Below are 22542 nucleotides of genomic sequence, written 5' to 3'. Positions count from 1 at the left end.
TCAATGGCAGGCTTAAATATTAATAGTATTAGATAGACACAGTAAATGCAAAGGTAAAACTTGGAGATTTTATTATAATTAAGAGCAAATTTTTTATATGAGGCCATCTCTATTTAGCTCAATACCTATTTGAAGTTTATTCTATAAAGAAAAGTAGGTGTCTACTTTTCCTTATGAAATACTAGTTTAAGTGTTCAAAAACATGTCTATATTTAAGGTGCAAGACAAAGCTCAGAATCACACCATCCTCTGCAGAATAAACACCAGGGAACAATAGCAGAGAGGACGGAACACCAGGGGCACCAACAGAATGTAATGAAAAAGTCTTTATTATCACATCTATTGGTGTTTGATAACTAAGGCCTCCTTTTACGAAACTAGCGTGGGGAGCTGCGCTTAATGGCCTGCACTGCTCGCGGCACTCATTGAGTTCCTATGAGTGTTGGGAACAGTGCGGGCCATTCAGCATGGCTCCCCGCACAAGAAACTGTTATCGCAATTTCGCAAAAGAAGGGGTAAGACCCTGGTGTTCCGTCCTCTCTGCTATATTTAAGGGGTGAACAGTTATACCAGCCATGGTGAGGCACGGGTGTGACTTCGCCCGGGAGTAGCCTTGGAAGGGGCTTAAGCTTTGCTACGTTGAGACAGATGCCTTAAGTGTTAAGACAGATGCCTTAAATATAGGCCTGCAAAATGCTGGCCTATATTTCGGACATCTGACTGGGACTGTAGACATGATTCTCTTTTGGATGTCAACACGTGATTGACATGCAATTGGCAGCCACTTCTTAGGCGTCCACCGATGGCAGCATCCAAAAGAGAATCAGGCCCTAGGTGTCATAGGGCTAGATTAACTAAACTTACCTATGCGATCCAATCTGTGGCCGAGTCTTCTCGGGTGACCGATTCACAACGCATCCTCATGCAAATTGCAGTGATCGGAGGCACGCCCCACAGCGACCCCCATGGATTGTTGCAGAGCGATCCAGACGCATGTGCAGATCATCATCTTAGCCTGTAGATGTAGTCTGTGCATGCGCTGGCTCTCTACACAAGCAAGGTCAAAACAGGGGGTGGCGGCTGGAACAGCACACGCTATGCTAACAGAACACGTTACAGCCAGGAACAGAACAAGCTTTTAACCCGCGGCTTAAAACCATGGGCTCGAAGGGCAGCAGAGAGCAGTCGCTTCTTTTTTGATCGGCCAGCCCAGTCAGTGTTCCTGAATTTGTTTAGTGAATCGCTGCCTTCCTACTTTTGCATGCCATTTCCCCTTATTTGCATGCGCGGATCGGGTGCTAATCAGATCAGGAGGAAGGTTAGTGAATCAGGTCGGGGTCGCAAACTCGTCAGGACACGATCGGTAAGGTTAGTGAATCTAGGCCCAAGTGCTTTGAAAATGAGCCTCTGTAAGGAGAAATTTAGGACCAGAAAGAAGCTGTTCTAAATGTATCCATATAACTATAGGATAGCCAAATATCACTGGAAATCCACATAAGACAGAATATTGTATCTTCACTGGAAATGTCCAGTCAGCTCTTTTGTAATCCGCCTTGAACTGCAAGGTATAGGCGGAATAGAAGTCACTAATGTAATGTAATTCAATATATTGTGTCTAAAAAATCGGTACTGAAAAAACACCAAAGTGCTATTCTATAAACGGCACCTAAATTTAGATGCCATTTATAGAATAGCGCTTACGCCCTGGAGATGTACTTAATTGTAGGCATCATTATTTGCACCAGTAGAAATATGGTGCAAAACTGTGGGCAAAAATTGATGCACAGATGCCCCTTATTCTATAGTTACATGTGTAACTTTGAAGACTGTCCTTGATCTACCCATGACTTTCCCATTTCTGTTCTCCCTTTTTGGTGCGGTGTGCAAATTTTAGGTGCAGATCCTATGCCTAAATTTATTTATTTTTTTCAGTTCAAAAATTTTTATTGGTTTTAGTATATAAAAGTACAATAAATGGTTGTTAACATGGCAAGAGGCATGCACTAATATTATTTTTAGTATAAACTTTTTTATTCACCAACATGAAAGATATACACAGAGTAGAGAGAACACAATTATTTTCTCAGTACAATGCCACAATACAGAGTAACATGGTAACACCCAACTAGAAATCTCAGATATCAGCGAGAGTCCAGGCCTGTACTCTTATAGCCTGGAGCCCTCCAAATCCCTACTAGTCACAACCCCCCAACCGCTCCATCCCAACCCCCCCCCACCCCCAAAACCCCACCCTCAACCCACTGGTAAAACAGGAGCAACTGGCTTCCGCAAGCGATTGACCACCTGGCTCTTTATCACAGGGGGCAGGGTATCCAAATAAGAAGCCCAGACAGACAGAAAAAGCTTGCTCCGAGATCCAGAGAACCGAGCGGACAGGGACTCCCAGACCATTAAAAGATGCAATTTATTGCGCCAATACCAGATGGTGGGCGGGGAGTCCTGAAGCCAATGAGTAAGAATACATTTCATTCCCACAATATATCCCTTACGAATGAGCTGGCTATCCCCTGCAGAAAGGCCGCCTAAATAGCCCTCCGCCAAAAAAATAGTCCCTTCCACCGATGAGGGGAGCCGATAACCTACCAAAGATTCCAAATAACAGCGGACCTCCATCCAAAAGGCAGAAATTGAAGTACACAGCCACACCCCATGTGCCAAAGAATTATCAACCCGGTGACATTTCAGACAAAAAGAAGCTAGTTATTAACGCTAGTTGGCCTGTTATTCAATTATGTTGCAGGTGCAAAATCGGCATGCGCCCTAATTTGCGCATGCAACTCAAAGCGCCATTTATAGAATTTAGAGAATATTAGCAGCATTCATCACTGTACACAATATACTGTATATTTGATGCTGTCACTTCTTTGGTACGGGCCCTGAAAATATCTAGATTTCATACACAGCCGGTTTAATGTTGACCCTATGTTACTGGTTTACAACTATTCAATTAGGGTAGATATCTTGTAGAATTGAGGGCAAAATTATTTCTCATGCAGCACACCTTGTGTACTAAGGGCACTTTATAAATAATAAATATTCTAATTTTAATGGGCTCATCCTAATGCTGAAACTATGAAACACGCTTCCAAGGAAACCGCCTTACTCCTACCAATAAATAGCTTTAAAAATAGGTTGAATACATTTCTGCAGGCAAAAGGCACCAGAGGGAAGCTCAGTTTACTGAGACTGTAAGAAACAAGTGCTGATCCTGCTGCTCAGTAATGCCAGACTATTTTGAGGTCAGTGGGGATATTTCCCATGAATATTCAACATAAACGAGGATTTTTTTGACCTGTTGGATCAATTCTGCGTATTTTTTTTCTTGCTATGAAAACTTGAACAGAATGGGATTTTTTTTTTTGTATGCCACATGCTAAGAAAACATTCCTTTTCCATATGCTATGAGGATGCATGCTTAGTGATTTGTACATTGTAACATGTCCAGATACTGAGGAGTCATTATCATACCAGTGTTTGTAAAATAAAATAAAACTCCAAGCACATTATTGTGGTTGCAGCAATAGCCAGTAAATATAGGGTTAAATTATTATTAAATAGACAAGAAAATATTTCCTCTTACATTACTCATAATAAAAAAATAAAAAGCTGTTACCTATAACAAATGCTTATCACTTTTAAAGCTAGCAGTTTATTTTTGCCTTGTTGCAATGTAGACATTTGGGGGATGATTCTACAAATGGGCATACAGATTGGTGGCAGTCAATCGGGATGCACGTTTTTAGAAAAAAGCTCCTCGAGGCAGGCCTTTCTTCAAAAATGGAGGTAGGGGGTGTCAGGGGTTTGGGGGGTGTTGGCAGGAGGGATTTTGGAGGTGTTGCCAGGGGGGGGTCCTCTGCTTCAGCCGGCTCAGCTGACTGTGGATTTGTGCTGCGATCAGCTTAAATGATCATGTTTACAAAGGTCTCTAACTGGCGTAGAGCACTATTTAGAGAATCTGGGGGGTTAGGCATCTGTTAGGGCAGACGCAATTCTGCGTAGAACGCCTGTACTCGATTCTCAGCCGCTTCTTAGGCGGCCGCTGAGACCGGCATCCTTCACATAATCAGTCTCCTGGTATCTGATTCAATAAGATGTATATTTTTGTCTGTGTCTAAAAAGAAACAGTCTTACGGGATCAAATTTTAAAGGTATTAGTAAGGTTACCATTTGGTTCCAGAAAAAGGAGTAATAGAATTAAGGAGGACAGATTAAGACATCTGGTTTTTACTTCCATTGAAAGCAATGGAAGTAAAATCTGGATATCTCAATCTGTCATCCTTTTTCTGGAGCCATATAATAACCCTAGGTATTAGGCAACTGAAATAGCCCTTGCTAAAGTCATCTGTGATCTGCTCCTGGCCAGATCTATTCTATCCTCATCTTTCTCTATCTGCTGCTTTTAACACAGTTGATCACCACCTACTTCTTGTTATGCTATTCTCACTTGGAGTTTGGGGCTCAGTTATGTCTTGGTTTTTTTCTTATCTCTCCCATTGTACTTTTTTTGTATGCTCTGGTGGATTCTCCAGGGACAAGACCGGTGTGAACAGTGGGTAGGAGAGGATGCTTGCAGATGGAGATTTAAAGAGGTACGTGGAGTGGATATATTGAAGAGACCCTTTCCATCACCAGGGGGGGAGGGGGGGAGAAGATTTGTGCCAGCACCCATGCCAAGATGGCTCTAGAGGCCCCTACCCCCCCTTTCTACATCACTGATCTTACTACCCTCCTATGGCATCCAACATAATTCTCCTCCCCTCTCTCCCTCTCAACCTTCTCCCTTTCCCTATTTTATCCAGCATCAATCTCCTTCCCTCCCTCTCATCCCTCATTGTCTACATCTTTCTCCCTCCCCCATGATCTCCTGAACCTTCCCTTCTCCATACTGCATCTCTCCTTACCTTTTCCCATCCCCTGCCTGTAGTATCCAGTATTCCACCCACTCCATCGTCTCCAGCATTTTTCCCCTCCCCTCCCACCCCTTTCTCTCTCTAGCATCTGAGGGAGCGACATGGAATCTAGATTTCTTGCACTGGTTTACAGTGCTAGACACTTAACTAGGCTGTTCAGATCTAGGTGCCACAATAGCAGCTTTAATCTGACCAACCGGTGACCAGCAACTCTGTCTGACCACCAGACGCTCTTTCACTCTAACTGTGAACTCCCAATCTATGTGCCCTCTAAGCAGAGTACATCATCGCTCACAAAAATATTGTCCCAACCCGACTTTCAAACAAAATTAAACTAAACTAAATCAATTACCATATATGTGATGGTTTTTGTGTGTGTGTTACAAGTATACATAAATACATTGCTAATACTGGGATCCAAAATTGTTGGGTTTTAAAACTTGTTACTGACACACAAAAAAAATCTTGAAATGTATGATTATGTTCTTGACAATGAGCAACAATTGGAGCCTGCACCTTGCCGGTGTTGAGGCAGCTTTTATGTTCCGTGATCCGTGTTTTAAAGGGCCGTGAAGTTTGGCCTACATATATTTTCGGACACGGACATATTAATAAATATACTACATGATCTGTCAAACAGGTAGTGTGAAAACGAATAGAATATGTTCTGCCTGGCACTGGGTGTAAAAAAACAACCAGTTAGATCTGTCGTAATGGCGCAGATCTGGCACGTATGGCATTTAGAATGACTACCTACAGATCGGGATTTATTGTTAATTCCCAGAGCACGTTCCTCTGATATGCAAGCAATCACCTGTGTACTTGAGTTTTCACCAACTATAAAATATGTAGTTCGGTCTTTACATCATCATTGGGACATTTTGAGCCAAGATCCAGCTTTCTCTGATTGTCACCTTCGTATGGCTTATTCCAGACAAAAAAATCTCAAAGAACTATTGAGTCTTTCGGATTGTTTTGTTCACAAACAACAAGATTGTCAATCTGTAGGTAATCATTCTAAATGCCATACGTGCCAGATCTGCGCTATTACGACAGATCTAACTGGTTGTTTTTTTAACCCAGTGTCAAGCAGAACATATTCTATTCGTTTTCACACTACCTGTTTGACAGATCATGTAGTATATTTATTAATATGTCCGTGTCTGAAAATATATGTAGGCCAAACCTCACGGCCCCTTAAAACACAGATCACGGAACATAAAAGCTGCCTCAACACCGGCAAGGTGCAGGCTTCGATTGTTGCTCATTGTCAAGAACATAATCATATATTTCAAGATTTAAGGTGTTGTGCTATAGATCATATCTCCATAAGTCACAAGAATAGACAACGCTTGCTTTTAAGGAGATAACTTTTTTGGATCTATACGTTGGAAATGGATGAGCCTGGAGGGTTAAATTCCAAACTGGAATGGCATCATTTACTTTGATCGAGAACCGTAGTTTTCAATGCTAACCTTGGTTTCGAACTTGGGACTACGTCACACACAATTGTATCCAATCACAATATGACACCTGTACTTGAACTGACAAGTTAAATGGGCGGGGCCTTCTCCAGTTTCCATGTCCGAGGAGCCACCATATTGAATCATGGAGCCGTGTTGATAGTACGTTGGGGCTTTCGGTCTATCGAATGAAGAGGAGAGAGAAAAGCTTTTCCACAGACGTTAAGTATTGAGTGTTTTGTTTTATGTCTTGTAGGATTGATCATTTCCACATCCTGAAGCAGCTTATAACTAGCGAAATGCTGGCCATCGTCGATGTGTGGTGTGCTTTTGTTTTCCATCTTCATGAGGCATTGCTCTTCAATGTTGCTGTGAGCAGTCAGTTCACCTAATTTTCTGGTGCTTTGAATATCAGGCAGACACTTCCTCACTTGCATTGCACAAGACTTTTTTCGTATAGTGAAATATTACATGAGGAGGTTTTTTTATGCCAATGACTTGAATGTACCCTGGTTAGCCTCCACTTATTAACAACCTGAGTTATTGGTTTGGTGGAGGGGGGAATCTGAGGCTTTTTCCTACCTCATGATAATTTTCAAAGAAAAAGGTGTTTTGAGGTGTTGGCTGAGGGCTGTCCGCTTTTGATTTCAATTTCCAGTGTTTCCAGCAACATTTAGTATTCTCTTTACGACTCCACTGGTTTTTTATGTTTATATGGTTATTGTGCTGTGAACCAGGTCGAAAGTATAGTTTTAATAAGATGAAGTGGGGCCATAAGATGGCTTTCAAGAATCAGCCAATTTATTTCGATTTCTATCCCATTCTCCCAGAAGCTCAGAACGGGTTACAGGTAGACATTCACAATTGTTTGAAAACAGACTAGTCATGACAAAAAATAGATTACAGTAGACAATAACAGAGCTTATTCTAGAGACCAGACTGATATATTTATACATTGATACAACTACAAGCACTTGAGAACACTGGATCTCTGTGTAGAGAATTGTATGTGGTAAGGGTACAGAGTAAAGTATTTCAATCACAACCACCCTCTAACTAGAGGTCCAAACCAACATCTTTATGATCTAGTATAGTGTTCTTCAATACAAAGCCCGGGGGCCAATGGCGGCTCCTGGAGACCTCTGCCCCCTCCCCCATCATTCAGGATTTTGTTTTCTGCTACAGTGTGCTTCTATATCCAAGCTCCCCACAGAAGGGGAAATTGAATGAGAAGAAAGAGCTTCATACTTGAAAGATATTCTTAATAGATATAGAAACAGAATGAATTTGGAATTGGAAATGCTACTCCTTCAGGATATCCCCAATAAAGTGTTTGAAGGCAGTCTGGTGGGGATGAATGTCTTTGAGACATATTGGTCAGTAGCGTCTCGTCCCAATATAGGATATTTGGTGGCTCTCCTTCAGCTCATTTGGATCCAAAGTGACCCCGACTTAAAAATTAATGAAGACCACTGATCTGGCACAAAAAGGTCATAATTATAAACAGAAAAAAAATCTGGGTTATGTAAAACTATTTAAAAAGATGTTTGTTTCTCACACAGATTAAATAATGGTATACTATCCACCCCCACCTCCCCTCCCCGGGTCCCATCAAGCTTCTCAACTCTCGCACCCTTTCCTCTAACTCCTTGCACTCCAACTGACTTTGAACACCTTCTGCCCTTCCCACAATATCTCTCAAGAGCCTGAAAAAGGAAAAAAAAAAAAAGTCCTCTGCATGACAGAGTTAGCAGATGAAAACTGTGAGTCATTTAAGCATAGCCTGCATCTCTTGAAGCATAGCTTTCCCATCAGCTGGGTTTTTGGAATCTTTGACCTTGGGCTACCTAATAGCAAAATAGAATATTTGCCCAGCTCTTCTGAAATATCTTGAGCATGATTTTAAAAAGCAGAGTTTAAAAAGCAGAGTAGGGCTGCAGTACAGTAGGAGTTCCACAGCCATACTGATTCTCACAACAGGGCATAACCAGAAATCCCCAGTACGTAAAGTTTCCTCAAGTCCTCATAAATCTTTCAACTTACCCATTAACCTTTGGCCACTTACATCTGGGGGTCTTCACAAACTTTTAGCCTCACATTGGAACTGGAGAGGAGTGGGGCCCAATAGACCACTGATGATTGGAGATCTGGATGTGTTTCACAGTCTGACCAGTGAAAGATCCTTCTGGACCTCTGAACCCTAGTGGTCCAGCAGGCCCAACCCCCTTTCCCCTGACCCAATTCTCATAATTATGTAAGGGATGAGTGTCTTTACAAAACTTTAGCCCTAATCAGGGCCAGAGCTGGGGCCATCAGACTCATTGAACCACTAAGGATTGGAGAGGACAGCACTTCTTTCAGCATGCACACATTACAGGGTGCTTTCAGGCCAAAATTCTGCATAAACTACCCTGCTGTTTCATGCAGTACCAACACATTTTTAAAAATATGCAAAGTTATGTGATTCATTATGTCCTCATTAATTACATGGAAAATTATGTCCACATCATCATCTAATTCCTTGTGTCAGCCCATTATTTATACGTAAAGGGATCACTGGGAATTTAAGGTATGTTGTAATTTCAGAAAAGTACACTATAGATAATGAGGAACTTAAATATAAATCTGTGATACTTAATTCAAATATCCAACTGATCAGAGGTCAAATGTTCATAATTAAATGTTTAAAGTGTGATATGCGAATGCTCAGAACCAAACCCACTCCAAGTGTAATAAAACACAGCAAGGGTCCCAGTCGGCTTAACTTCCTAAATCAACACTTGCATATCCAGAATTTACGTTCATATCCTAAATCAACATTTGCACACAATCATTCTAGATTAACATTACAGTTACATAATAACTAGTTGATAGGTGCCTTTGGAGTCCCAACCCACAGTTTGGGAAACTCTGACTTAGATGAACCTTCAGCCTTACACCCTACAAACCCCTAAGATTCTGATAACCAAACTTAACGATCCGGTAAAAAGAAATGCAAACTTGACATCACACTTTTAAATGTTAAAGTTTTTTTATTTGTATGTTTGTGCCCACTCTCTCTATAGGCCTGCCGCTGCATTTTACTATCCCTCAAAGAAAGAGTGGGGTTAGATGGGTGGAAAGAGGAGGGAGAGGGGTGGGGGGTTGGTGAGGAGGAAAGCTGAGGAGATGGGCATACTTGAATAAGCAAGGTTAGAAAGAAGAGGGGAGAAGCGAGGCAGTAAAGAAGTGAACTGGTAGAGACCGAGGAGCAGATCATAAGGGAAGGAAAAGATGGAGAAGCAAAGAAGAGAGGGGTAGAGTGAAGACGGGAGAAGGAAGGAAATGGGAGAAGTATAGGGAGGGAGAGAATAGACAAGGAGGAGCGGAAGAATACATAGGATGGCAGCGAAGAGTCTTCCCTACTAGTAGGACCTGGGACCTTCTGCTGGTTCTGCTGCACCACTCTTTTTTGTATTAGAATGTGATTTCCTTTTTTCTTTCTTTCATTGATATTCACTCGTTAGAATTTTGGATCTCTTTAATTTGGGACTTTAATATTGATTAAGTGAATATTTTTTTCCTTTAATTCAATCTTAATTTCTTTTTATGTTAATTGAATATCTTACTCAATTTTCTGTACAAGAAGTGTATTTCTTAGTTAAAATGTTAAAATATAAATTAAAAATTAAAAAATACCTCCAAACCAGTTATTATGGGGTGGGAGGGAGGGTATTTTTATTGTTACATGTTGTATAAGTATTGATTATATGATAGATAAGGGTGGGGAGGGAGGGGAAATAAGAGAATATTATATGTATTATTGTTGATTATTAAGTGATATATTTATGGTTATTTGTATGGATATGTTATCACACTTATTATAAGTTTAAAAATGAATAAAGATTTAAAAATTAAAATTAAAAAATAAAATGCTGCCCCTTTCTTCCTTCCAGGCCCAAATCTCATGCTCTAAAATGCTGCTGGTGAGACCTGAGGACTCCTGCTGGCTCAAAAGGCTGCTGCTGGGCAGAGGAAGTGATGCCATTCACATCTTTTTAATGTGTAAATGCAAACAGATGCAGACAGACAGATGGATAGAGCATCCCTAATAGACACTATCACCCAGCTGATTTTAAAGCCTATGTTGGTCAGCATTTTAAAAGCACCAGTCATCACAGTTATTAAAAAAAGCCTTGTATATTCAGCAGCACTGAATATCCTGGAATTGCTGACTAGCAGTACTGTCTTAATTAGTGACTAATTAGATAGCTAACCAGATAGGCCAACCTTTTTTCTGACCTAACTTTATCCAATTAGCTATTTGATTAGTGGTCTGAATATCATCAAGAACCAGATAACCCCTTTTACCTGCTATTTAAGTGAGTGCCTTTCACTATCTAACCCATGGTTTTTAATCTTTGCTAGATAATAACCAAAATGTTATACAGGAGTCAAGTTGCATAGAGACACATTCTTTTAATCTTAACTTTCCATCAGACACTCCACTTTAACCTAGCATGTTAAAGGAATCAGATATCTAAAAACTGCATCCGGATCTGTCCTCAATTTGAGCCAACTTATGGTGACCACACAATGAAGGACTCCTCCCCATCTCATGGTTTTCATGGCATGATACAGGAGTGGCCCACGGTAGAAATTTCCACTGTGGCTTTGTTAAAAGAACCCATAATACTTTTTGAGTAAAAAATAAATGTATAATAACTATAATATGTGGAACTATTAACATTTTTATCCCAACTTTATTGCTCTAAAATTCAATCCACTTTGCTTTTAGTAAAACTAAGGGCTCCTTTTACAAAGATGCGTTAGAGCCTTAAAGTGCGGAATAGCGCTCGCTAAAATGCCCCATGCGCTAGCTGCTACCGCCTCCTCTAGAGCAGGTGGTAGTTTTTTGGCTAGCACGTGCTCTAGCGCGCACTAATCCGATGCGTGCGCTAAAAACGCTAGCGCACCTTTGTAAAAGGAGCCCTAAATTTTGCAAGGGTGATTGTGTGTCCTTATTAAACTAGCTGGTGTTCAACAACTGCACGATTAACAACTGCTCAGTCTAATTAAAAAATCCCTCATGTCAGGCCAGGCTGATGTCTTTTGACTGGTTCTGCAGATATTGATAAAGGGATGTGTCTGAAATACTTGACTTCCATATAGCGAAGAATACTTTATCATCATTGTCATTATCATCTACATCAGATCCAGTGCAGTCTAATTTATCACTTGCATCTTTATCTTCATTATCACCATCATACTGGCTTTACAAAGTTGGGATGACTGTCTGTCTGTTGTTCTAACAAATTTTCATCTAATGGCAAACTCTGTTTGAATATCTTTGGGAAACATCAAATGCAGAAAAATCAAATGTGTGGGAACCCGTCAGTCTTGGGGTCGGACAAGCAGACTTCCTCCATAAAGACTATGGACTCCTTTTTCAAAGGTGCACTAGCAGTTTTAGAGCGCACTAAAATGCCACACGCGCTAGCCGCTACCGCCTCCTTTTAAGCAGGCGGTATTTTTTCGGCTGCACTAATCCTGTGCGTGCTAAAAATGCTAGTGCACCTTTGTACAAATGAGGAGACATGAGGACACATCCAACATACCGGAACCTGAACAAATCTTCAAAGGAGAACAAGCAGAATAATTAACATCCATAGAAGTAAACCTTGAAGACATACACAGGCAGTTAGAAAAATTAAAAACTGACAAATCACCAGGCCCGGACGGAATCCACCCTAGGGTACTGAAAGAGCTAAAGGAGGAAATAGTGGAACTACTACAGCAAGTTTGTAACCTATCCCTGAAAACAGGTGTGATCCCAGAGGAATGGAAGATAGCCAACGTTACGCCCATCTTTAAAAAGTGATCAAGAGGTGACCCGGGGAACTACAGACCGGTAAGTCTGACCTCGGTTCCAGGGAAAATAGCGGAAGGGCTGATAAAAGATAGCATCGAGGAGCATCTAGAAAGGAATAAACTTATGAAAATAAGTCAACATGGCTTCTGCAAGGGAAGATCGTGCCTAACAAACTTATTGAACTTCTTCGAAGGAATTAACAAACGGATGGACAAAGGGGACCCAATAGACATCGTATACTTAGACTTCCAAAAAGCCTTTGACAAGGTACTCCATGAACGCCTACTTCGGAAACTGAAGAACCATGGGGTAGATGGAGACGTACACAGATGGATCAGGAATTGGTTGGCGGGTAGGAAGCAGAGGGTTGGAGTGAAGGGCCACTACTCGGACTGGAGGAGGGTCACGAGTGGTGTTCCGCAGGGGTTGGTGCTTGGACCACTGCTATTCAATGTATTTATAAATGATCTAGAAACAGGGACGAAGTGTGAAATAATAAAATTCGCAGATGACACCAAACTATTTAGTGGGGCTATAGAGGACTGCGAAGATTTACAAAGGGACCTGAACAAACTAGGGGAGTGGGCGACGAGATGGCAGATGAAGTTCAATGTAGAAAAATGTAAAGTCTTGCACGTAGGAAACAGAAACCCCAGATACAGCTACAAGATGGGAGGGCTGTTATTGAGTGAGAGTACCAAAGAAAGGGATTTGGGGGTAATAGTGGACAAGACAATGAAGCCGTCGGCATAGCGCAAAATGCTAGGTATAATCAAGAAGGGTATTACAACCAGAAAGAAAGAAGTTATCCTGCCGCTGTATCGGGTGATGGTGTGCCCACATTTGAAGTACTGTGTCCAGTATTGGTCGCCGTACCTAAAGAAAGATATGGCGATACTCGAGAGGGTACAGAAGAGAGCGACACGTTTGATAAAAGGTATGGAAAACCTTTCATACGCCGAAAGATTGGAGAAACTGGAGCTCTTTTCCCTGGAGAAGCGGAGACTTAGAGGGGACATGACTGAGACTTACAAGATCATGAAGGGCATAGAGAAAGTGGAGAGGGACAGATTCTTCAAACTTTTGAAATCTACAAGAACGAGAGGGCATTCTGCAAAATTAAAAGGGGACAGATTCAGAATCAATGCTAGGAAGTTCTTCTTCACCCAACGGGTGGTGGACACCTGGAATGCGCTTCCAGAAGGTGTGATAGGACAGGGTAAGGAATTGGGATTCAAGAAGAGATTGAATGATTTCCTGAAGGAAAAGGGAATGGAAGGGTATAGATAGAGGAATACTATACAGGGCCTGGACCTGATGGGCCGCCGCGTGAGCGGACTGCTGGGCATGATGGACCTCTGGTCTGACCCAGCAGTGGCACTGCTTATGTTCTTATGTTCTTAAGTACAGTAATTAGTTGTATTTAAGCCCCCCTCCCCCCCTTTTTACAAAAGCATAGTGCAGTTTTTAGTGCTGGCCGTGGCAATAACAACTCCAACATTCATGGGGGGGTTACTTAGTTACTTTACAACACTACTAACCATCAGATACCTCTCTGCTCCAAAAACTGCACTGAAAGCCTTAAAAAGCAGGGTGTATCTCTCCAGATTCAAGCTATTGATCTCTGATAGCAACTCATCTACAGTATTTAGTATTCCAATGGATTATTTTATATCACTTTGCGTTTGAGATCTCGACTTCTGCTCCATTTGCCTTGCACTAAATGCCATTGAGGTTTACAAGTTGCTGTTGTTTTTCAATAAGTTTTATTGTTTTGGTTTTAACAGTATGTTAACAAAGCAATAGCTAATATTTACTTATATTCTTCTTCAAGAACAAAATATTATAACCATTTTTTATATGTATAAAACACAGCCATAAATGGCAAAAACTCATAAGACTGGATCAACAATTCTTCCCCCACACACCTCCAGGTGTTGTTTGAGCTATTTTTGTCAAGTTTATATGCTATGCCTGATCTGAAATGGCTCCGTTATCATTTTACATATTGTGCCTAGAGTCGCTCACAGCTAAATGTAATTCTGAATGGCCTGATTGAACAGCAGCCCAGGGGAGTAGTTGATGGGATTGGTATTGATTATCTTCTCCTTGATGTGAAGATCAATTGGATGCTCTTGTCCCATTTCCCAAGTGTGCATTAGCAAAGACAGGAGGGAATGTGCAGTGCATGTAAACGCAGTATCCTGTAAATCATCAAAAAAGGGGGGGAGGGAGTTTCATGGAATCCATTATAGTTCTTAAAGTGGCTATTTATATACCTTATGAAAAAGCTTTATAGAATTGCCCCTAAGAAGGTTTAGCATGCGTATCAGTAAAAATGAAACACACACGCGCAAATGCAATCAGGTACTGATGGTATTTTCCTGTTCCTGGAGGGCTTACAATCTCCCTTTTATTAAGCAACGCTAAAAAGTGACCTGTGGTATTTATTTTATTTATTTATTTAATCATTTTATATCCCGTTCTCCCCAGCGAGCTCAGAATGGGTTCATCCTAACTTGGCATACACAGAGGATCTAGTTCAACATACATTTAGACTACCGTATATTCCTTCTTTCCTTTTTTTATCCATATGGCATTAGGTGAAGAGATAAGTTTTTATTGCTTTTCAAAAGTTCAGATGGCCGTTGAGGGATTTGATTTGAAGGAGCAGATTCCAGTAGCTTGGTATAAAACGGGAGTAGGATCGTCTTCTGGCATTATGGCGATGAAGATCAAGATCAGGGGGTATTTGGAGACGTGCTTCCTCCTAGGAGTCCCAGTTCGGGTCTTTCCCATGCTCTGAAGCTACTTTAAGCACTACTAGTAGCAGGTACATTTTTTTCTGTTTTTACAAAAATGACTATACACTAATTTCAACCACCACCGATGAGGAAACGGTGTCACACGATAACACCGTAAAAACGATGCAATCCAAAATAACAAAACATTACCACTCACTTATATCAAACAACTCTATTTTTTCAAGTAATGAAAGAAAAGACCTCAGAAGGCTGGAGGCATCCTCTATAATAAAACGGACGCCAAAAACGTCTCAAACTTCTGAGAAGGCTCTCACAAAGTGACCCCGGTTTGAATGCTCCGGATGATAAAGCATGAACACCGGAAATATGTCAAAGATAAAAGGGACGGGGCAAAAGTGTTGCCCATGTTTAAAAATCTACGTGGGTCAGACCACATGTTCGTGGCGTCCGTTTTGAAGAGGTATGTTCTTTATATTTTAACAATTGCACATTGCCTTATACACACTAGAAAAAATAGAAATGTTTATTTATTCATGCTATTTTCTTCTGTGTTTAGAAGTCTGATCGGTCGGGACACACCCTGAGGCAGCATGAAATTGTGAAACACTGGCCACCGTTGGTGTACCGATCAGCGAAGATAAGTGGAAAGATTTCCTCTAGATCAGTGGTTCCCAACCCTGTCCTGGAGGAACACCAGGCCAATTGGGTTTTCAGGCTAGCCCTAATGAATATGCATGAAGCAAATTTGCATGCCTATCACTTCCATCATATGCAAATCTCTCTCATGCATATTCATTAGGGCTAGCCTGAAAACCCGATTGGCCTGGTGTTCCTCCAGGACAGGGTTGGGAATCACTGCTCTAGATAGATAGATTAAAATCTGACAAAGCCCCGGGCCCAGACGGGATCCACCCGAGAATACTGAAAGAGCTCAGAGATGAAACAGCAGAGTTACTGCGGCATATTTGCAACCTGTCCTTGAGAACAGGGATAATCCCGGAGGACTGGAAGATAGTGAATGTTACACCGATCTTCAAAAAAGGATCGAGAGGCGACCCGGGAAACTACAGACCGGTGAGCTTAACCTCTGTTCCGGGGAAGATGGCCGAATCACTGGTCAGGGAAGGTATCAATGAGCATATAGGAAAACATAATCTGATGAGATCAAGCCAGTATGGTTTCTGTAAAGGCCGATCATGCCAGACGAATCTGCTGCATTTCTTTGAGGGGATAAGTAAACAATTGGACCAAGGTCATTATGCCGCTGTACAGATCCATGGTGAGGCCTCACATGGAGTACTGTGTTCAATTCTGGAGACCACACTACCGTAAGGACGTGCTGAGGATCGAGTCGGTTCAGCGAATGGCCACCAGGATGGTCTTGGGGCTAAAGGATCTCACGTATGAAGAAAGACTAAAGAAGTTGCGGATGTACTCACTTGAGGAACGAAGAGAGAGGGGAGACATGATTGAAACGTTTAAGTACATCACGGGTCGCATCGAGTCAGAAGATGATATCTTCTGTCTCAGGGGACCCTCGACCACCAGAGGACATCCGCTGAAAATCAGGGGAGGGAAGTTTAATGGAGACTCCAGAAAGTACTTTTTCACCGAAAGAGTGGTGGATCAGTGGAACAGGCTCCCACTGCAGGTGATTGAGGCCAACAGCGTGATGGATTTTAAGAGCAAATGGGATGCTCACGTGGGATCTTTAAGGGAGTGAATTCAGGGGGGCGGATACTTGGAATGGGCAGACTTGGTGGGCTATAGCCCTTTTCTGCCATCATTTTCTATGTTTCTATGTAAGGTGACCCCGTAGACATCGTATATCTAGATTTCCAAAAAGCCTTCTACAAGGTGCCCCATGAACGCCTACTGAAGAAACTGTGGAGTCACGGGGTGGAAGGGGACGTGCACAGATGGATAAAAAATTGGCTGACGGGCAGGAAGCAGAGGGTAGGAGTAAAGGGGCACTACTCTGACTGGATAGGGGTCACAAGTGGCGTATGAATATGGAATGAAGCCTATGGACTGACATAGTTCTAATAGTGGTGAAAGAAATATATTAAACAATAGAGGAGACAGTATGGAACCTTGGGGTATTCCAAATGATGATGAATATGGCGTAGATTCTTCATTATTAAATCTGACTACAGAAGTGCGTTTGGAAAAATACGAAACCAAGCTAGAACTCTCTCGTTTATGCCTATTTCTTCTAGCCTGTTTAAAAGCAAGTCGTGATCGATAGTGTCAAAGGCTGCAGATATATCCAGAGAAAGGAGAATTACAGATTTGTGGTGATCTAGAAAATATTGAATATTTGAAGTTAAGCCTATTAATGAATATTCTGTATTATGGAATTTTCTAAATCCTGTTTGATTAGGGTGAAGTACATTTGTGTGTTCGATAAAATCGGAAAGTTGGTTGAAGATCAATTTTTCTGTAAGTTTCGCTATGAACGGTATGTTGGCTATTGGACGGTAGTTGGCAACTTCGTTTATGCCAATTTTTTGATTTTTAATGATAGGAGTAATGAGTGCCGTCTTCCATAGGAATGGAACTGTAGCAGTAAGTAAACTTTTTTGTATAAGCAATTGTATGAAGGGTCCGTAATGTGTGAAATGTTTTTTCAAATAAAAAGGAGGAATAATTTCTGATCGAGAGTTTTTTAATTTGACTTGTTGAAAGAGAGATTCAATATCCTGAAGAGAAGGAATTTTGAAATTCTCTCCCTCCCCCTCCATGGTCTGACATCTTCTCCTTCCTTTCTCCCTTCCCTTTCCCTTGGTCTGGCATACCTTCCTCCTTCCCTCCATGCCCTGGTGTCTCTTATTCCCTCCAAGCCTTGTCATCTCCTTTCATTCCCTCCAGTTGGGTACAGCAACACTCTCCTCAATTCTCTCCCCCTCTGCTCCCTTTCCTCCTTCTGTCACCCAAGGCCTGGTGTCCTGAACTTCATCGGACAGCAGCAGCATTCACAATTCACTGCTGTTGCCGGCTTCAGGCCTTCCTCTCTGTTGGGTCCTGTCTTCATGAAAACAGGAAGTAGGCAGGACCCGGTAAAGAGGAAGGCCTGAAGCTGGCAACAGCAGCGAATTGTAAACGCTGCTGTTGCCCGAAGAAGGTAATGGTGCCAGGCCTTGGAGCACCCGAGGCAGACCGCTTCTCCCCCCTCCCAGCCGAACCCCCACTGACCCTCCTATCTCTCCTCCCCCAAGTGAACCCTTCCAACTCTCCTAGCGAGATAACCGAGCAGCAAACCTCCCTCCAGTAGCGTCGGCAGCCGCAGCACGCTAAACAGGCTGCTTCGCAGCTTTCTCCTGCCGGTGAAGCGTCACTGATGACATCATCAGTGATGCGGCAGAGGGACTCACTGGCAGGAGAAAGCCGCGAAGCAGCCTGTTTAGCGTGCTGCGGCTGCCGATGCTATGGAGGGAGGTTTGCTGCTCGGTCATCTCGCTGGTCACCTTAAGTAAGGAGGGAGGGAACACGATAAGGACCGGGCCGGCTGTGTACCCCCACTAAGGCTGCACCCAGGGCAGAACTCCCCCCCCCTTTGTATGCCACTGCAAGTCTGAGGTTAGTTCACCTTCTGCATTGGGACAGAAAAACTAATAAGTCCCCCAGGCCTCCAGATCTACAATTTCCCCAATCCCTTACTGTGATGACCCCTGAATCTCAAATCACCCACCTCTGACACCCCCCCCCCCCACACACACACACACACACACGCACATTTCTCCAGAAAATATCCTTGGTGCCTAGCAACTCCTAAATATAAAAAAATATTCCTGGTAGTCTAGAGTCCCTGCCACCCCCCCCCCCCCCCCCACTATAACATTTTAAAAAAATTGCCTGGGTGTTTAGCGGCACCCCCAACTCTCCCAACCTCTCCTTGAGGCTCCGCAGAACCCCCAGGGCATATCTTGAAAAGGCAGGAGAGATATTCACTCACACCTGTCTCTATGTTGTCATCTATGAAAATGGTGTCACTTGACCCCTTGTGGTGCATCCTAGCATGTAAATATCCCTTTATTTGGTAGGCTGACCCTGCTTTGTGAGTCCCAAGATGCATCATGTAGGGTCAAGTACTGTTGTTTTCCAAGATGGCATGGCAGAGTCAGGAGAAAGTGGGCATCCAGGGTGCAGGGCATTGCTAGACACCAGGGACCTATTTTTAAGTCAGGGTAGAGGTGAGGGACTACCAGGGATTGAGGAGCCTATGCAGACCGCCAGCAACTTTTTTTAATGGCCCCTTCATAGTACTGACAAGAAGGGGAACATTTTGGCAATGAGCTGTGTATTACTCTGCATTTTTAACACAGCAGTAATTTTCATGCTCATTGCATACTACATCATTGTGATATATTTTGGAGATAGCTTCACAGTAGAAGCCACATGCTTCTACATGGCTGTAATGTCTGGATTTCTGCAATACTTCCACCCGAGGGCAAATATTACACTACTGGGAGAAGTTATAAAGTTGTAAAGGTTGGACACTTTATATATCCATAAACGTTATTCAAGTTGAACAAATCCTAAAAATTACAAGTGCACACTTTCACAAAATGAATACTAATATCTGTTGTTAATTGCATTCTTACCTCTGCACTATTGTTTTGGCATTTGTGAGTTCCCGCAAACCAGCCATCATTTGAGCACTGGTCGATATCTAGCTTCTGTAGATTTATGTCCACTTTAACTACTCCCCTGAAATAAAAAGCATCCATCAATGTACAGCACTAACAATGGCTTTTCGTCATCATCATATACAAAGCTTAAAATTGTACTCTAACCACATATATTTATTTTTAAAATTTCTATACCATTTTAGTTCAAAACGGTTTACAAATAGTTACATACATAAAATCTTATAAAATTCAGAACAAGGTAAGAACAAAACAAACAGATTCAATCCTTATATAAAATCAATTTCTCAGAGAAATGCATCTACAAATAGTTGTGTTTTCAGCATTTTCCTAAATGACCTCTTATCTCTGCATTTTCGGATTTGACCAACCAGGCTATTCCACAACTTAACCCCTGCATATGTAAAAGTCATGGCATTTGATTCCACATATTTAGGGTTAGCCTTCGTTTTCAGCACCGCTGAACTTTCAGAGCGCAATGATCTTAATGGTTGATACTCAGACATCAGACCCTTAAAAAGTTCAGGGATCGTACCATATAAAAATTGGTGACATATTACAATTGCAACACATCATACTAGGGGCAGGCTGACCAGTCTATGAGGGCTCACAGGAAGCTGACCCAGTGGCATAGTAAGGGGCACGGGCTTGGTAGGGTTGCCCCGTCCCCCACCCCACTCTCATGTGCGTGCGCCGCTCCCCTTACTCTGTACTCTTGCCAACATTCCTGGCATGAGCAGCAACCCCCACCTGCTCGCGTCAGCATTGGCTCTTCCTCCTATGGCACGAGCAGCAACCCCCACCTGCTCGCGCCAGCATTGGCTCTTCCTGGACCCTTGCCACTGTGGGGGGGGGGGGTTGCTGCTTACGCTTTGAACGTTAATGAGATACTGGGGGAAGCAGTGGCATAGCAAGAGTGAGAGGTGCCCCCCCTCTACCACCCTCTTCTCTACCCCCCCCACCCCGTCTGCTCCTTCCCCATCCCCTCCTGCACATACATGCCACCTTCCTTCCCCTGTGACCTCTTTAACGTTCTGGGTGTTAGCAGCAACCCCAACCTGCTGTTCGTGCCAGCATCGGCTCTTCCTCTGACATCACTTCCTAGCACTGGTCCAGGAAGTGATGTCAGAGGAAGAGCGACGCTGGCACGAGAGGCAGATTGGGGTTGCTGCTGGCGCCCCGAATGTTAAAGAGATATAGGGGAAGGAAAGTGGCACACATGTGGTAGTGGGGTGGGGGGGTGGGGAAAGAATGAGGGAAGCAGAGAAGAGGAAGGGTGCCCCCTTTACTACACCACTGGGGGGAAGGGAAGGGGTGGGGAAGGAGTTGGTGGGGTGGGGTGGGGTGGAGAAGAGGGAGGGGGAGTGGCGCCACACCCTGAGCGCCTCTCACCCTCAATACGCCACTGGGCCAACCCTCCTCTAACCAGTAATAGTTATATATTTCAGATGGTTGGTTAGGGTCCTATGACCCTTATTGCCTAGGGGTCCAGATCACTATCAGTCTATCCATGCATCATACTATGCTAATCAATTTCAAAATTATTGGAGACCAGTATTAGAAGTACTAACCTATACCTTGTTCAGGAAAGGAATTTATCCAAATTTAAACTAAGAAGCACACTTGTAAACATTTAGGGCTGGATTCTACATACGGTGCCATTATCAGCAGCCATAGATCACATGTCAATCATGCAATGGTGCTATTTGGAGAATCGCAGCTACATGAAAGGAAGGCACCAGAAATGTAGGTCAGGGTTTTAAAGTCCTACATTTTCAGCGACTGCCTTCCACGAGAATCAGGTCTAAGGATATCTAAGAGCAACAAAAAAGGAAGGAGGGGTCCAACCTTGTCTGCAGAAAAAACCAACCAGGAACAAACAAAAAACAACTGCAGATGTGTACAAGATGAGACGCTTTACAGGAGTTGGCGATTATCAGCGTATTGGACCTTTTGGTTTATGATTTTTTATTCTATATTTTTTGTGGCATATTTTTCAAACCTTTTTGCATATTGGACCCCTGACGAAGGTTTGTCCGAAACACGGACCGTGTCGGGTCCCTTGTTTGGTAAAAAGGTTTTTATAAATTTATATTTGTCACAATAAATTCTGCCTGCATCTTGTACACATCTGCAGTTGGTTTTTGTTTGTTCTAAGGATATCTAAGGTCACTTCTGGCATTAGCAACGCCTACAGTGGCCATAGGTGCCCTTAGGCGCCTATTTAGTTGGGACAAAGGCGCTGGTTTTGGAGGCTTCTAAAGGCACCTACATTTTTAAAATGATATTGGTAGGCAGACAACTAGATCCTGTGATACCCGATGAGACTGATATTAAGAAATGTGTGAAGAGCTTAGGTGTTGTATTAGATTCCAGTTTGTATATGCATGAACAAATAGGACAGGTGACAGTTCATCTTTTTACCAGCTTCATTTATTGAGTAAGTTGAAACCGATGTTGTCAGAATATGACTTTAGGACTGTAGTACAGAGTAGAGAGTGAGACGGGGACAAATCCCGCGGGAACTCAATTTCCCCGTCCTCTCCCCGTGAGCTTTGGCGCTGTCCCTATCCCTTCCCCATTCCTGTAAACTCTGCCTTAACTGCACAAGCCTCGAACACTTGTGATTTTAAAGTGTTTGAGGCTTGTGCAGATGAGGATGGAGCTTGCAGGAATGAGGCAGGGACAGGAAAAGAGCTCATGGGGTTGGGACAGGAAAATGAGTTCCCACGGGGATGGGGGAAAATTTGTCCCCGTGTCATTCTCTAGTACAGAGTTTGGTGATGAATAAGTTGATTTATTGAAATGCTTTGTACCCGAGGACTTCAGTTTCATGTAGCAGAATGTTGCAAGTTATACAAAATGCAGCGGCATGGGTGATTT

General features: G+C 42.7%; 1 protein-coding gene across 1 annotated transcript in view; it reads right to left on the bottom strand.

Moving 5' to 3' along the window:
- GPR158 (G protein-coupled receptor 158) overlaps window positions 1–22542 on the bottom strand; it is a 461568-nt gene that overhangs the window by 370697 nt on the left and 68329 nt on the right. Inside the window, 1 exon segment of the mRNA XM_033932889.1 lies at window positions 19615–19720. Within this exon segment, the coding sequence (XP_033788780.1) occupies window positions 19615–19720 (106 nt within the window).

This window comes from Geotrypetes seraphini, chromosome 2 (genome assembly GCF_902459505.1).
Source record: "Geotrypetes seraphini chromosome 2, aGeoSer1.1, whole genome shotgun sequence".
NCBI lineage: Eukaryota > Metazoa > Chordata > Amphibia > Gymnophiona > Dermophiidae > Geotrypetes > Geotrypetes seraphini.
The sequence above is the reverse complement of the archived record's forward strand: the minus strand, read 5'-3'. Positions and strand labels throughout refer to the sequence as shown.